The following is a 15,177-nucleotide window of genomic DNA, read 5'->3' as shown; positions in this document are numbered from 1 at the left end:
TCTTGTGGATCAATGTCTTGTAAAGGTATATCCCATTCAACCATCGTCTCTCTCTCAATCTCCCGCATGCTTCCATCAATTAACACTTCCTTGGAGGGAAAGAAATTAATGCAAATTTTAAATGTATCTCCTCCCCTGTTTTTGGCGGGCAATGTGAGCTACGATTCGAGGCAGTAAGCAAATAAAATTGAAATTAAGCTTCAAGATGGGATGAATTACCGATTGCTTGTCCCCTCTCCCGCCTCCCCCATCTCGTTCCCCTCGCTCAGCAACGCCGCCGGCCATAATCTAAGCTCCAACCCAACGCATCCCTCAGATCTAATTGGTGAGAATGATGGAAGAGGAATTAGGGTTCCGAATGGCACTCACCACGTCCGCCGTAGAACTAAAGCGCCGCCGTCGTTGGAGCAAGCTCCGCTGCCGTCGACAAGGAAGGTGAGCCCCGCCGCCGCCTCCAAAAAGTGTCTGCGCGCGCTCGGTCGGAATGGTGCGGTTGGGTCAGTTGGTTTGACTCAGGGCCACCACTAACTTAACCAAAGCCTTAACTAACCTAACGGTCTCCTTAACGGCCGTTTTATGGCACGGGTGGCCCTGTGCTATTTCCTACCTAAACAATGTCGCATGCTAGCTATTTTCACTAACAACGTCGTTTCTCATCCAATTCCATGGAAAAACGTCGCATAGAAGCTGTTGGCCCATAATGCTCATAACACCATAAGGCCATAGCAAAAGGGCTTCGGTGCCTAGACTTTTATTTTCTTGAAAAGAGGAGCATAGTCCTAGCCTCTCGATCAATCAATCGATGCACATATTTTATTGCATTATACCCTATGTAAAGGGTGGTTGATTTTGGACTCTAACCTTGGTCCAGGAACTGTTTACGGTCTATTTATCTCCAATGGCTGTGAGACACGTCGTTGCGTACTCTAGCCTTTTCCTTTATCTTCAGTGAACTTATCTATTTTTGTTTTTTTCCCCTAGGTGCAGAGGTAACCGGTAACCGGTTCCTAGACTGCTCTCCTTTTATTAGTTTTGATCGGTGCCGGTAGCTACTGTGGGGTGTACAGAGGTGGGTTTTTATTCGGTGGGCTGCCACGTTTTTATTTGATGTCCTGGGTGATTGTGCCTTTTTTATCTAACCGCTTTGACTATCTCTACCTCGAGAGATCCCCTGCCCATACCGCATCTCGATTCCCTCCCCCACCGCCCATCTCTCCTCCGGTCCTCCCCCTCCCTGGCCGTGCCTCTACGCGGGCACCCGCGAAACCCTAGCCCCTGCACCTTCTTCTCGATCACCCCGAGCTCCTGCTCCACCACATGGACGCCGGCGACCACCTCCTGGATCCCCACGTCGACCACATCGTGCTCGGCCACCCTCTGGTCTGTTGGGTAATTCAAACTAGGTAGCACTAGTTTGGGCAAGTATACGTCCGTGTCCTAGTAGTATAGCTAGCTGGTATGTGTTTTTCCTAATTACGTTCAGGTTATCCGTGTGTTAGTAGGAGTCTATGTCGTAGTACTACTTGTTTTGTTCTAAGTCGGTTGGTTTGTCCTAGTACGAGTCAGTTTATGTAAGTCTTGGCTGCGCCTATATAAGCAGCGGTGGTTGTCAAGTTGTAAGTACCAGAAAAACGAAAAGCAATAAAGAGAATTTACGAGGCACGACACGTGCCTCCGGCGATCAATTTTGTTGTTGCGTTCGTAGCGTGTTGTCTGGTCGCGTCAGCTCACGACGGATAAAGGAAATCGCGTCCTTGCGTTTCTGTCGTGGTCGAAGTTCCGGCGAAGTCGTATACAAGAAGTTGCGTTGCGCGTATACGGTGAGTTGTGGTGCCGCTGGACCCGTCGATTTGCCGCAAGATCGTGCGTCCGATCCTAGGCAAAGCTAACAATTGGTATCGAGCTAAGGTGCGAGGCGTCGCCGTCAAGTTGCGTCACGGTGGAGTTGGAAGATTCTTCGTCGCCGTCAAGTTGCGTCACGGACGAAGGAAAATCGAAGAAGAGGATCATGTCAAAGGCAAGAGATGGTGGTGTGACCATCCGATACCCTATGCTAGAAGGCGATAACTATGGAGTGTGGGCTGCAAAGATGAAGGTTTTCATGCGTGCACAAGGAGTTTGGACGGCAATCGAAGGCAAGCCAAAGATCGACGACACAAAGGATGAAGAAGCTTTCGCCGCCATAGCCCAAGCTGTACCTGATGCTGTTTTCATGACCATATCTCAAAAGGATACGGCAAAGGAAGCTTGGGATACTATCAAGGAGATGCATGCCGGTGATAACCGCGTCAAGAAGGCCCGTGTTCAAGCTCTTAGGAGGGAGTTTGATTGGATGAGTATGAATGAATCAGAAGGGGTTGGTGAGTTTGCGTTAAAGCTAACATCCATGGTTAATGAGATGAGAGCTCTCGGATCAAAGATACAGGATATCACAGTTGTGGAAAAATTGCTACGGGCAGTCCCCGACAAATTTCTACCTATCGTTGGCACTATTGAGCAGTGGGGCGATGTGGAGACAATGTCGGTGATGGAGGTGATCGGACGACTGAAGACTTATGAGTTGACATTGAAGGGACGTGAGCGTGACAAGGAGGAAGAGCAACTGATGTTCTCGCGTTCCAAAGGCAGAGATAAGCAAAAGTACAATAAGTTTGACATATCAAAAGTTCGTTGCTATAACTGTCAGGAGTTGGGGCACTTCTCTCGCGAGTGTCCGCGGAAGGAACATAAGGAGCACGGGACACTTCACCTGGCTGCTCACGATGATGATGATGGGCCGATGATGCTGTGACGATGGAGCAGTGATAAAAAAAAAATTAAGAGTCGTGTACGTCTTTAATTTTTTTTTTTTCTTGGTGTCGGAGTCGTTTGTGTGTCTCGACAAGATGACGACCAACATGAAGATGGATGCGCAGCGGTCAAGATGGCAATGCGGGCTGGTATCCGGATGATATGTTGTCTCCAATCAACAAGTCGAAAGTTTGAATTAGGGGGTGATTGTTGGGTAATTCAAACTAGGTAGCACTAGTTTGGGCAAGTATACGTCCGTGTCCTAGTAGTATAGCTAGCTGGTATGTGTTTTTCCTAATTACGTTCAGGTTATCCGTGTGTTAGTAGGAGTCTATGTCGTAGTACTACTTGTTTTGTTCTAAGTCGGTTGGTTTGTCCTAGTACGAGTCAGTTTATGTAAGTCTTGGCTGCGCCTATATAAGCAGCGGTGGTTGTCAAGTTGTAAGTACCAGAAAAACGAAAAGCAATAAAGAGAATTTACGAGGCACGACACGTGCCTCTGGCGATCAATTTTGTTGTTGCGTTCGTTGCGTGTTGTCTGGTCGCGTCAGCTCACGACGGATAAAGGAAATCGCGTCCTTGCGTTTCTGTCGTGGTCGAAGTTCCGGCGAAGTCGTATACAAGAAGTTGCGTTGCGCGTATACGGTGAGTTGTGGTGCCGCTGGACCCGTCGATTTGCCGCAAGATCGTGCGTCCGATCCTAGGCAAAGCTAACATGGTCTCCCCGGTGGTGTGGTGGTCTGGGGCTGCTGCTACAGCCTCCTGGGATGTCCGTGGCCTGCTGGGGCTGCTACATGTAATACGGGCATGGAGGATTCGTTGGACGAAGATTGGCTGCGCCACTCGCCCCCTCCTGCCCTTGAACTTCCTCCTCCACATCTTCTCTCTCTTTTGATGGTAGGCTGTTCGCTCGGTTCCTCTTTTTTCCAGTCAGTTGTGACCATGGTGTTTCACCTAGGGTTCTTCATCTGCTTTGCAGATCAGTCCTGTCTGCTGGTCTGGTGGCGCACTTGGAGCAACGAACACAGTTTCTGCCATCCACGTTTTCCCTCCCTTGGTTTCTTCATTGTTTGCAGTAGTGATTCAGCTTTTCTAAGGCTTGCTACATGTATCTGGAATTGGTGACACATATAACTGGGATGGTTCAGTCAGTTAGGTAATGATGCTTCATTGTCTGCAGTAGTGATTCTAAATTATATTACTTTTTTTGCTGCAGGTACAACACATGTTTTGGGTTATTTTGCAGGCTCTTCCAGCATTCCTTTTTTGGCAGGAGATCCTTGGTGATGATTACTGTATTACTCTTAGTGACAACTGAAAATTCAAGGAAAATGTTAACTTAAAGCATGATGTTTCCAGGTCCTATTTACTTAAGCATAAACCTTTCCTATGCTTTCTCCTTTCTGCAAAAAAAATAAAGCATTAATTCGTGCCTAAATGTTACTTATGGAATGCATAGTTCTGGGAATGGGTATGGAGCTGAACTTAGTTGGGCTTATGGTCTAAGCAAGTCAATCGTGGATTCTCTGTAATGTATCACATCTAGCCTTTGGATTAATTTAACTTGCAAGTGTTACATTCTTTTTTTTTTCATGCATTATTTTTATGATATTTCAGTTCTACACTAAACAACTTATGAATGCGGATTTTACTCACTTGTGAATGAACAAATATAAGAAGCAACAAGTAATCGAGTATGTTAATGCTCTAACTCAATGCTGCATTGGTTTTGTCAGATTGTACAAATCCCAACATCATGTATATATAATTTTAATTGTTAGTTTCACTCCCGCAAACATCTTTGTTTTCATGTGTTTGTGAGTTTTAGTGCTTGACAATCTGCGCTAGAGGATTCAGTATAAAAAATCCAGATTTGTATAATTCACTTGTGGATGAAACAAAACCAGAGTCCACATGCCTATCTATCTATTGCTTCATGTGCTTCTATTGTTCCATCATTACATCTATCAGTACGCCACATGAATGCTACCTTTCCTATCTACTTGGACAAGAGGTAGAAGAAAGGGAAACAAGAGTTTGAATTTGGTTACGGTTTATGAATGATTTAGATTGCCACTCGGTATGGAAGTGTATGTTCTTGCTTCATGACTTTTCCCTAGATTGATTACTCAACCCTAATTTTTTGGCATATAAATTCATCATAATCATTTATATAACTTGCACCAATGTTTAGAAGATGAAATATATGTTTCTTATACATGGAATCAGGTAAACTAACTGTTACCAATAGGTTGTTTGATGCTGAAAGACCAATTGACTTAAATCTACTAGATTAAGAAATAGCACTTCCCATGTGTTCTGAATGTTGTTACCTTGATGGCTTGATCGACAATCTCATGTCATGCTTTATAGCTTGCAGTACTTAAAGATACAGTGCAACCTTCTACTTTTTGTATGCTCTTTACAATAATGCTTAAATAGATAAGAAAATAACTGAATACTATTTAAATTTAGTGGTATTTCTAGTTCTTTTGCAGCATAAATATATGAACATAAGTTTCTACTACCTGTTTGAAGATTTAGGCAATGGGGCACATAGATAATATCTAATGACTTGTGACTAACGATGTGCATACAGGAGGCAATTCAGTTGTCAGAAAGTTGAGGTAAGTCTAAATATTCCTTTTTTACATAATAATAAAATCGTGCACTTCGCAGTTCGGTGCGGTCTGTAGGGTAAGCTACAAATAATTCTTATACTATATTGTCTAATTCTATTCCGTACAGTCGTTGCCGCCTTTATTGAAAATACATATGCCTACATTAGACTAATTTGCTAAACTAACATATTCATACAGATGCAACTCACTACTTTCCATGTACAAGAAAATTATTTAAGCCATATATTTTCAGGTGCAAATCAAGATGACATTTCGAATGTTCAGTTTTAAAGATCGTACCAGAAAGTACTTGATCACCTGTAACGATGGTCAGCTATTTGCTATCCAATTTATGGTTTCAGGTATGCTTACACACTTGATTGTAGTGTCAACTATGTCAATTATACAGTTGTAATACCAAATGTATGCGTGCATCTTAGATTCAGATAATTCAGAAAGTAGCTCAGTATATGAAATGTAACACCGCACCAGTGTTTTCTTGATCCATTGAAGATACAGATGGAGTTCTCCAGTTTCAGCGAGTTGTGTACAACATGTAGTGGAAGTGGTGACCTGGTAATGCAGCACACCTGCATTCCTGTCACAACGTCTGACATCTTATATGTACGAGTCTTTACACAGATGTTTATCTTATTATGTTGTTAAATTAATCAATGTCTCCTTTCATTCTTTTTCCTAGGGTTCACTCTCTACTGAAAGCATCAACTTACCTGTCCCTTTTTCCATTGAAGTTTTTGGTGCCTACAGAGTTTAGATGATTAAACTTGAGGTGCAAGTATTGTCAGTATTGGTTAACAGATGTTTTGCTTTTGCACTAATGTGGAATAACCACCAGTAGAAACAAAACAAGAGCTGATTGTTCAAGATTAATTGCAGGACCAATATGATGCTCAAGCAGCTACATGTCTGCATAATGGCTACAGATGTTTGGTGCTCAGTTTACCGACAAGAGTTGATGCATTTACCGAAACACTATGTAGATAGTAGTGCAGTTACATTACATGTAATTTTGATTAGTGATTAGTTGCATGTTATGTTAATGGTCAGTAGTTCCTTTTGAGCTCAAGTAGCCTGTAAGAGCTGATGCACTTCGAGAAAACACTGTCTAGATAGTAGTGCAGTTATATTACATAAATTTTACATCAGTAGTTGGTTTCATGTTGGTCATGTAATCAGTATGTGCTAAGGACTATCTCTGGCCTCTTTCCTTTGTGTTGCTTTTTACTATGATGCATGTGATACATTTTAGCAGGTCAATCAAACTGAAAGCAAAATTCAGAATACAACAAATTTTTCCTGTAGTTTTGTTTCTTTGTTCTCTTCAGTGTAGAGATACTAATTGACACGCATATGTAGCAATTCAGTTATAAAGATTTGCTTCTGAAAGTGAAATTATTAACATGCTATCAAATTTGCAATCAAGTTGTGTAAGTTCAGTTTCAGATATTGATCTTTTTCACCCTTTCAGTGAAAAAGAAATTTACACTCATTATACAACTTTTTAGTAGATGCGCGAGAAATGTTAACATACCAGCAAATTGTTGGATCCGCTTGCATTTCTTCTCTCTTTCATGTACCAGAATCGTCACCACGTGGTCTCCACACGCCATTATTTGCATTATTCTTCTCCATTTTTTTTCTTGCTGCTCACCACCCTCCCAATCCCCAAATCCCCCATGCCATTGCCTCTCTTCTTCGCTGCAGCTCCCCTGCAGCGTCTTCTCCGACTACGAGCAAGAGCCGCAGCTCCCCTGCGGCGGGTCGGAGCCGCGGACCCCCTCCGCCGACAGCTCCGGTAGAAACACATGCATGATGTTGTGTACCCTTTTGCTTGCCGGACGATGAATACTGATGCAGCTACGCGACAGCGACCGCCCAACCCAATCGGCGCCGGTGCTGCCGACGGACAGCCTCCAGCTCCTGATGTAGGCACTGCCAGGGGCCATCCCTGTTGCCCGGCACGGACGGACAGCCTCTGTGTTGCCCGGCTTTGCTACCCTCACACCTGCGCCTCCTCTCGGATAGCCACTGTCACAGTGAACGAGAAGAAGGGGAAAAAGGGGATCCATCTATCGGGATAGTAGGTGACTGAAAATAGTAACGAGAGAGGACATAAGCAGGCCCAACCAGGATGGGTTAACTAATTAAAGAAAATGACAAACATGGACCCAACTACCTGCTATGTGTAATTGAGAAAAAAGAGAATTTGTTTATAAATTGTTTCTCCAGCCTCTAAATTTTGACTCAAAAGTTAAATAAGAACCGAACATTATTTGTTTCCTTCAAAAACTGGATAGATACAAGAGGCCTAGGATCCATAGCTGCAATTCTTAATGTTTTACCTACTGCTATATGAAATAGCCAACTAACGATCAATGTAAAGTGCGCCTATGTCTCTCTCACCCCGGCACAATTCTTCATACTTCTACACCAACTAATCACTTCCTCTACAATCAAAATGCCACGGGCGCGGCGTGCGCCGCGCCGACGCATCCTAGTAGTTTTAGAAACGATGTTGTTTACTGGCCATCAGACAGACGTACGGATTAAAATATCCAAGCGAGTAACGTGGACGATTATGTCTAATCGAAATTGTTGCCCCACGAGTACCTATTAAACGAATAATAATTAATCTTGTGATCGACCGATTTTTTGAACATTGATATAATATGAGATCTAGTTTTAGAAATCTCATAGAGACCGATTTATTAGTGAAAAGAGATCTAAATCATAGTTAACGGTTGAGAAATAAAACCCTTGAATATTTGAAATAGGAAAGATTCTTGCTGGCAACAACAAATTTGTCTCTTACTGCATACGTGCAAAACTCACGCGACCGTTAGCTAGGGTCGACCTTTAATACCACCAATACAATATTTCTCCGTATGAAAATGGTAAGAAAGAGTTGCATCATGTGTATGATACATGTCTATGCTATTTCTCCTTTGTCTAATCGCGAAGCAATATTAGAAAAGAAACACGTGCACTTAATTTTACAAGTTCAGCTAATAATAGTCTGCATTACCACAAACATGCAAAACTTTTCATAAATAGTTTGCATTATAATTCAAAAATTAACTAAGAATGAATTTTTGTTTGGTCCGGAACTAACCGCTGGCTGGCTACCTAGGGTCGCCGTTTGATACCACCCTATAATATTTCTCAATATGAAAGTAGTAGGAAAGAGTTGTCTACATTATTTATCATTGGCCTTATCGCTAAACAATAGGAGAAAAGAAACACGTGCACTTAATTTAACAAGTTCAGCTAATAATAGTATAGACTAATTAACGATATGATTAGATTTAGGGTACATATGCATGCCTACGTACTCACCTGTACCGATGCAGGCATGCAGCCATTCTTGACGCCCTTCCAGAGGTAGCTAGCTCCCCTTGTGGGCAGGCCACCCGCGCGCTTAATCTGCGTGCCCAATCGGTTCCTCTAGCGCAGCCATGGACGCTGCCGAGGGGAAGCCAACACCGGCGGCGGCGCCGTCCCACCCTCAAGGGCCGCCGCAGGTGAACCCCTGGTCGACGGGGCTGTTCGACTGCACGCAGGACCCGGCGAGCTGCTGGCTGACGTGCCTGTGCCCGTGCATCACCTTCGGTCAGCTGGCGGAGATCGTGGACCGCGGGTCGACGTCGAGCGGCGCGAGCGGGGCGCTGTACATGGGCATTGGGATCCTCACGGGGTGGGAGTTCCAGTGGATCTACTCCTGCTTCTACCGCACCAAGATGCGCGCGCAGTACGGCCTCCAGGAGACCCCCTTCCCGGACTGCTGCGTCCACTGCCTCTGCGAGCCATGCGCCATCTGCCAGGAGTACCGCGAGCTCAGGAACCGAGGCTTCGTCATGGACATCGGTTCGTTAATTACCTTCCTTTCATTTACATGCATGGAGCTAGCTAGGACACATGCATGTGGCAGCAAATCAAGTCATATATATGTTCTTCATATATGCAGGATGGCACGCCAACATGGAGCTCCAGCAGCAGCAGGGACGCGGTGGCACGGCTGCGACCTCGCCGCCCGCCATGCACGCAGATGGGATGACCCGCTGATCGATCCTCGATCATGCAACACTCGGTGCTAGATGGCTTGCTTAAATATATATAGCAACGTACCTGTTGGATTCATACATCCATATAGTCTTTGCTAATGTAAATTAAATCGCAAAGCTTCCTCCATCTCATGGATGCAAGGAGAATTGATTAATTTTGGAAGAAGAAAGTCCATTTTTCATCCTTAAACTTTCACCAATGTTCACTTGCCATTCTATATGTTTCGTTTGGTACAAAATAGACCCTGAACTTCGCCAACACATTCAAACGCCCGGTTTTGCTGATTTTCTTGCATAGATGAGCAAAATACAGACCTGGACCATGACCGAACCACACTCACGCGTGAGTGGAGTTAGGGTTCGGTTTTCTCACACGATGAACATGGATGACGTGTGGAGCGTATGTTGTTTTCATAGTTTTAGAGGGAGGAAATGCAAAGTACTCGCAAGTTTGACAAGTCAATTTTTATTGGAATATTAAAGCAGACCAAAGTGGGAGATAGTGCCGGGACCCCAACTTACAAGTGGAAAATCCTTGTTGTTTCAAAATCCACTTCCAAGATATATCCATCGAAATTTCTTCTACTGGGTTCGTGACTTTTCTCATAAAGGACAACCAACCCTCAATAATGGATAGTCCAGACATGAGCCACACATTTGGTATCTCCAAGGAAGACATACAAGTTGGGGGCCTTCAATATACCGATGATACGATTTTGTTCATGGAACACGACCCAGAGCAGGCGCCATAAATATTAAAATGATTCTATGCATCTTTGAAAAATTATTAGGCCTCTAGATATAAGTTCCATAAAAGTGAGATTTTCTATTTTGGAAAGGCGCCAGAGAGTGCGAATGAGTACAGACAAATTTTGGGCTACGCTGTGGACTCTCTCCCTTTTTGGTACCTTGGAGTTAATTCCAATTCATTGTAGAAAACTCCTTAATAAATAATGGAATCCAATATAAAACCAATTTGAGAAGAAATTGAGATGCTGGCAAGGAAAGTTTCTCTCACATGGAGACATGCTTATTATAATAAATTCCATTCTTACGAGTCTCCCAATGTTAATGTTTTCTTTCTTTCAAATACCTAAAGGGGTAAGGAAGAGGTTAGATTTCTATTGGTCATGTTTTTTCTGGATGATTTGAAGCATAGATACCATTTAACCAAATGGAAAATTATATGGAAAATTAAAGACCAAGGGAGGCTGGGTGTTGAGTTATTAGGCATAAAAAATAAATTCTTATTAAGTAAGTGGGTATTTTTAATTTGTTGAACGAGGAAAGATTATGGCAAGAACCCCTGAACAAAAATACTTGAAAAATAAAACAATGTCACAAAAGACGACAAAGCATAGAAATTCACAGTTTCGGAAAGGAAGCATGAAAGCCAAAACTTTGTTTTTTGGGTACTAATAGTCAAAATACATGATTCTCGGAAGACACATGCACTAGTATGGATATGCTTAGTGGGAACATGCGATTAATGGCTCACTGTATTAGTTCAACGCTAGTATTAGTAGTGCAACATCACCATTGTGGGACCACTGAGGGCGTTCAACAAGGCCCGCAGCGCCACCATTAAGTGGATCCAACGCGCAAGCCTGACCGGGCAGTAATGATCGCTTTGAGCTCTACGCCATGACATAGTTACACAGCTGTTGGTGAAGCGGTGCATGCGTGCACACCACCATTTCTGACTATGTTGGTGGCATCCGCGTGAATCTCCATGCCATGATTGAAACAGGTTGTGTGACTTGTCATGTCATGTCATGTATGGCACCATGGGAAAAAAAACCTCCCACGTCCGCTTGGACTGTAATATGACTCACATTTATGAAAAGATGACCTATTTGCTAAACGTTGGTGCTCGGTTTTCTCATCTTCCAGCTCACAGAAGTGCTTGCGCACTCTGCTGCTCGCACCACTTCCCCACATCACGTGATGGCTCATCTCCCGAGGCTAGACGTTGATGCTATGATGCATATTCTTAACATGCCGTGCTATATATTCCCTTCTACGCCATGGAGTACACATGGCATTTCCATCTTTGGTGCAACTGGACCTTCCACCACGTTGCTATGTTTTGCGCGACACTGATAAGCTACTTGACATGGGTCGTCGGTTCCTCGAATGCGCTGCCTTGAGCGAACTATCTAGCAATGTCGTGGTCTTAAGCGCTCTAGTGCACTCATCACATTGTCTAATTAAGACATCAATGAGAAGTTGTGGCAGTGCAAGTGAAGCTTGTTCCAACGAAGGCTCATGTCATAGGAGGGCATGGACACCGGGTACCACTACAAATCCCCAAGGTGGACCTACATGGGTGGATGGATTTACCATACTCAACGGAGGTTTGTTGTTCGTTTATGGCGATGTGGAGGTTTCCATACGAGAAAGATGTCAATGTGTACATCCAAGAAGGAGTACCAGCAGGCCCTTAAGTCAACATGATTGTCTATGGCCGATGTGATGCATATAATTTAGCAAAAACACAAAACTCTTAATACTAATGAATAAAGGCATATGAAATTAATTATGTATGTTGTGTTTCCTTTTTTGTTTCTTTGAACTGGTTCGCCAATTGTTTTCTATCTATTGATTTGTGCTAGACTCTAGTCCCTTGTCTAAGAGGCTTTGTTCCCGTGTTTTTCATCGCTGTATTTTTGTTTCTTCGCAATAGATAATACAATCAAGAGCGTGGGGTACTTAATTAATGCTTTCATGGACATCGCCACCTTTGAGAGATCTAGCTCTGTCACATGCATGCTGATAGGGTGTCCAACCACCAATCACTGAATAGGGACCATTTTAAGAAATTACGGTCCATATAGCTAGGCCATACTGGCGAAAAGGGAAAACAAAACAAACCCTAAACCCCTCTCCCTAATCCATTTATCTACATAAGACAAGGGCTTATCGGCCTAGCCCTACTCGCGCCACCACACTCCTTTCTAGTGATTTCCACTCTCCACCCTTTGATCTGACCCTAGAACACATCTGTCCTTTGATGTCTACGGGAGCTTCTATTCTTGTAGACAGTGTTGGGCCTCCAAGAGCAGAGGTTTGTAGAACAGCAGCAAGTTTCCCTTAAGTGGATACCCAAGGTTTATCGAACTCGGGAGGAAGAGGTCAAAGATATCCCTCTCATGCAACCCTGCAACCACAAAGCAAGAAGTCTCTTGTGTCCCCAACACACCTAATAGGTGCACTAGTTCGGCGAAGAGATAGTGAAATACGGAGTGGTATGAATAAGTAGAAGCAACGGCACCGCGAACAGTGCTTTGCCCAGGACGAGAAACAAGCGGTAGTAATGCAGGCAGTAGTAACGCAATGAAACAAGTAAACAAGCAGCGATAGCGATATTTAGGAACAAGGCCTAGGGATTAGACTTTCACTAGTGGACACTCTCAACATTGATCACATAACAGAATAGATAAATGCATACTCTACACTTTTGTTGGATGATGAACACATTGCGTAGGATTACACGAACCCTCAATGCCGGAGTTAACAAGCTCCACAATAATGCTCATATTTTAGTAACCTTTAGTGTAAGATAGATCGAAAGACTAAACCAAGTACTAGCATAGCATGCACACTCGTCACCTTCATGCATATGTAGGAGGAATAGATCACATCAATATTATCATAGCAATAGTTAACTTCGCAATCTACAAGAGATCATGATCATAGCATAAACCAAGTACTAACACGGTGCACACATCTGTCACCTTTGCACACGTGCAGGAGGAATAAACTACTTTAATAACAAATCACTAGAGTAGCACATAGATAGTAGTGATACAAACTCATATGAATCTCAATCATGTAAAGCAGCTCATGAGATCATTGTATTGAAGTACATGGAGAGAGATTAACCACATAGCTACCGGTACAGCCCCGAGCCTCGATGGAGAACTACTCCCTCCTCATGGGAGCAACAGCGGTGATGAAGATGGCGGTGGAGATGGCAGCGGTGTCGATGGAGAAGCCTTCCGGGGCACTTCCCCACTCCGGCAGGGTGCCGGAACAGAGACTCCTGTCCCCCAGATCTTGGCTTCGCGATGGCGGCGGCTCTGGAAGGTTTTTCGTATCGTGGTTTTTTCTGTCGATGTTTTTAGGTCACGACGGCTTATATAGGCGAAGAATCGGAGTCGGAGGGCTTCTGGGGGGCCCACACCCTAGGGGGGCGCGACCCCCCCTTGGCCGCGCCGGGGTGTGGTGTGGTGGCCCTGCCCCCCTTCTCTGGCGGTTCTCGTGTGTTCTGGATGCTTCCGGGTAAAATAGGAACCTGGGCGTTGATTTCGTCCGATTCGAGAATATTTCGTTACTAGGATTTCTGAAACCAAAAACAGCGAAAACAGGAACGGCACTTCGGCATCTTGTTAATAGGTTAGTTCCGGAAAATGCACGAATATGACATAAAGTGTGCATATAACATGTAGATAACATCAATAATGTGGCATGGAACACAAGAAATTATCGATACGTTGGAGACGTATCGGCATCCCCAAGCTTAGTTCCGCTCGTCCCGAGCAGGTAAAACGATAACAAAGATAATTTCGGAGTGACATGCCATCATAAACTTGATCATACTATTTGTAAAGCATATGTAGTGAATGCAGCGATCAAAACAATGTATATGACATGGGTAAACAACTGAATCATAAAGCAAAGACTTTTCATGAATAGCACTTTGATACGTCTCCAACGTATCGATAATTTCTTGTGTTCCATGCCACATTATTGATGTTATCTACATGTTTTATGCACACTTTATATCATATTCGTGCATTTTCTGGAACTAACCTATTAACAAGATGCCGAAGTGCCGCTGTCGTTGTTCGCTGTTTTTGGTTTCGAAATCCTAGTAAAGAAATATTCTCGGAATTGGACGAAATAAAAGCCCAGAGGCCTATTTTCTCACGAAGCTTCCAGAAGACCGAAGACGAGACGAAGAGGGGCCACGGGGGAGCCAAACCCTAGGGCGGCGCGGCCCCCCCTTGGCCGCGCGGCCCCGTGGTGTGGGCCCCCGTGCCGCCTCTTGACTTGCCCTTCCGCCTACAAATAGCCTCCGTGACGAAACCCCCAGCACCGAGAGCCACGATACGGAAAACATTACCGAGACGCCGTCGCCGCCGATCCCATCTCGGGGATCCCGGAGATCGCCTCCGGCACCCCCGCCGGAGAGGGGATTCATCTCCCGGAGGACTCTACGCCGCCATGGTCGCCTCCGGTGTGATGTGTGAGTAGTCTACCCCTGGACTATGGGTCCATAGCAGTAGCTAGATGGTTGTCTTCTCCCCATTGTGCTATCATTGTCGGATCTTGTGAGCTGCCTATCATGATCAAGATCATCTATATGTAATTCTATATGTTGCGTTTGTTGGGATCCGATGAATAGAGAATACTTGTTATGTTGATTATCAAAGTTATACATGTGTTGTTTATGATCTTGCATGCTCTCCGTTACTAGTAGATGCTCCGGCCAAGTAGATGCTTTTAACTCCAAGAGGGAGTACTTATGCTCGATAGTGGGTTCATGCCCGCATTGACACCGGGACAATGGACGAAAGTTCTAAGGTTGTGTTGTGTCGTTGCCACTAGGGATAAAACATTGATGCTATGTCTAAGGATGTAGTTGTTGATTACATTACGCACCATACTTAATGCAATTG

General features: G+C 44.2%; 1 protein-coding gene and 1 long non-coding RNA gene across 4 annotated transcripts; both read left to right on the top strand.

Moving 5' to 3' along the window:
• Positions 1-5,296: 5,296 nt before the first annotated feature.
• On the top strand, positions 5,297-6,684 carry LOC124684308. Of its 3 annotated transcripts, none has more exons than XR_006996978.1 (4): positions 5,297-5,417; positions 5,665-5,987; positions 6,112-6,201; positions 6,309-6,684. It is a non-coding gene; the product is annotated as an uncharacterized LOC124684308 (long non-coding RNA). The 3 variants fall into 3 exon arrangements; XR_006996976.1 differs by having other exon boundaries at positions 5,665-6,035; XR_006996977.1 differs by lacking the exon at positions 6,309-6,684 and having other exon boundaries at positions 5,665-6,035; positions 6,112-6,249.
• A 2,203-nt stretch (positions 6,685-8,887) lies between these two features.
• LOC124662704 (cell number regulator 2-like) lies at positions 8,888-9,494 on the top strand. The gene is made up of 2 exons (XM_047200514.1): positions 8,888-9,296; positions 9,397-9,494. Exons 1-2 carry the CDS (start codon positions 8,888-8,890, stop codon positions 9,492-9,494), a joined length of 507 nt encoding a protein of 168 aa, XP_047056470.1.
• The last annotated feature ends 5,683 nt before the right edge of the window (positions 9,495-15,177 follow it).

Source organism: Lolium rigidum, chromosome 1, assembly GCF_022539505.1.
Source record: "Lolium rigidum isolate FL_2022 chromosome 1, APGP_CSIRO_Lrig_0.1, whole genome shotgun sequence".
Classification (NCBI taxonomy): Eukaryota; Viridiplantae; Streptophyta; class Magnoliopsida; order Poales; family Poaceae; genus Lolium; species Lolium rigidum.
This window is presented reverse-complemented; position numbering and strand designations above follow the sequence as displayed.

Bases quoted from the DNA above. Each gene is read 5' to 3' on its own strand.
- LOC124662704 (XM_047200514.1), top strand. From the start codon at position 8,888: ATGGACGCTGCCGAGGGGAAGCCAACACCGGCGGCGGCGCCGTCCCAC. The intron at 9,297-9,396 runs GTTCGTTAATTA...TCATATATGCAG, and splicing joins AGGCTTCGTCATGGACATCG to GATGGCACGCCAACATGGAG.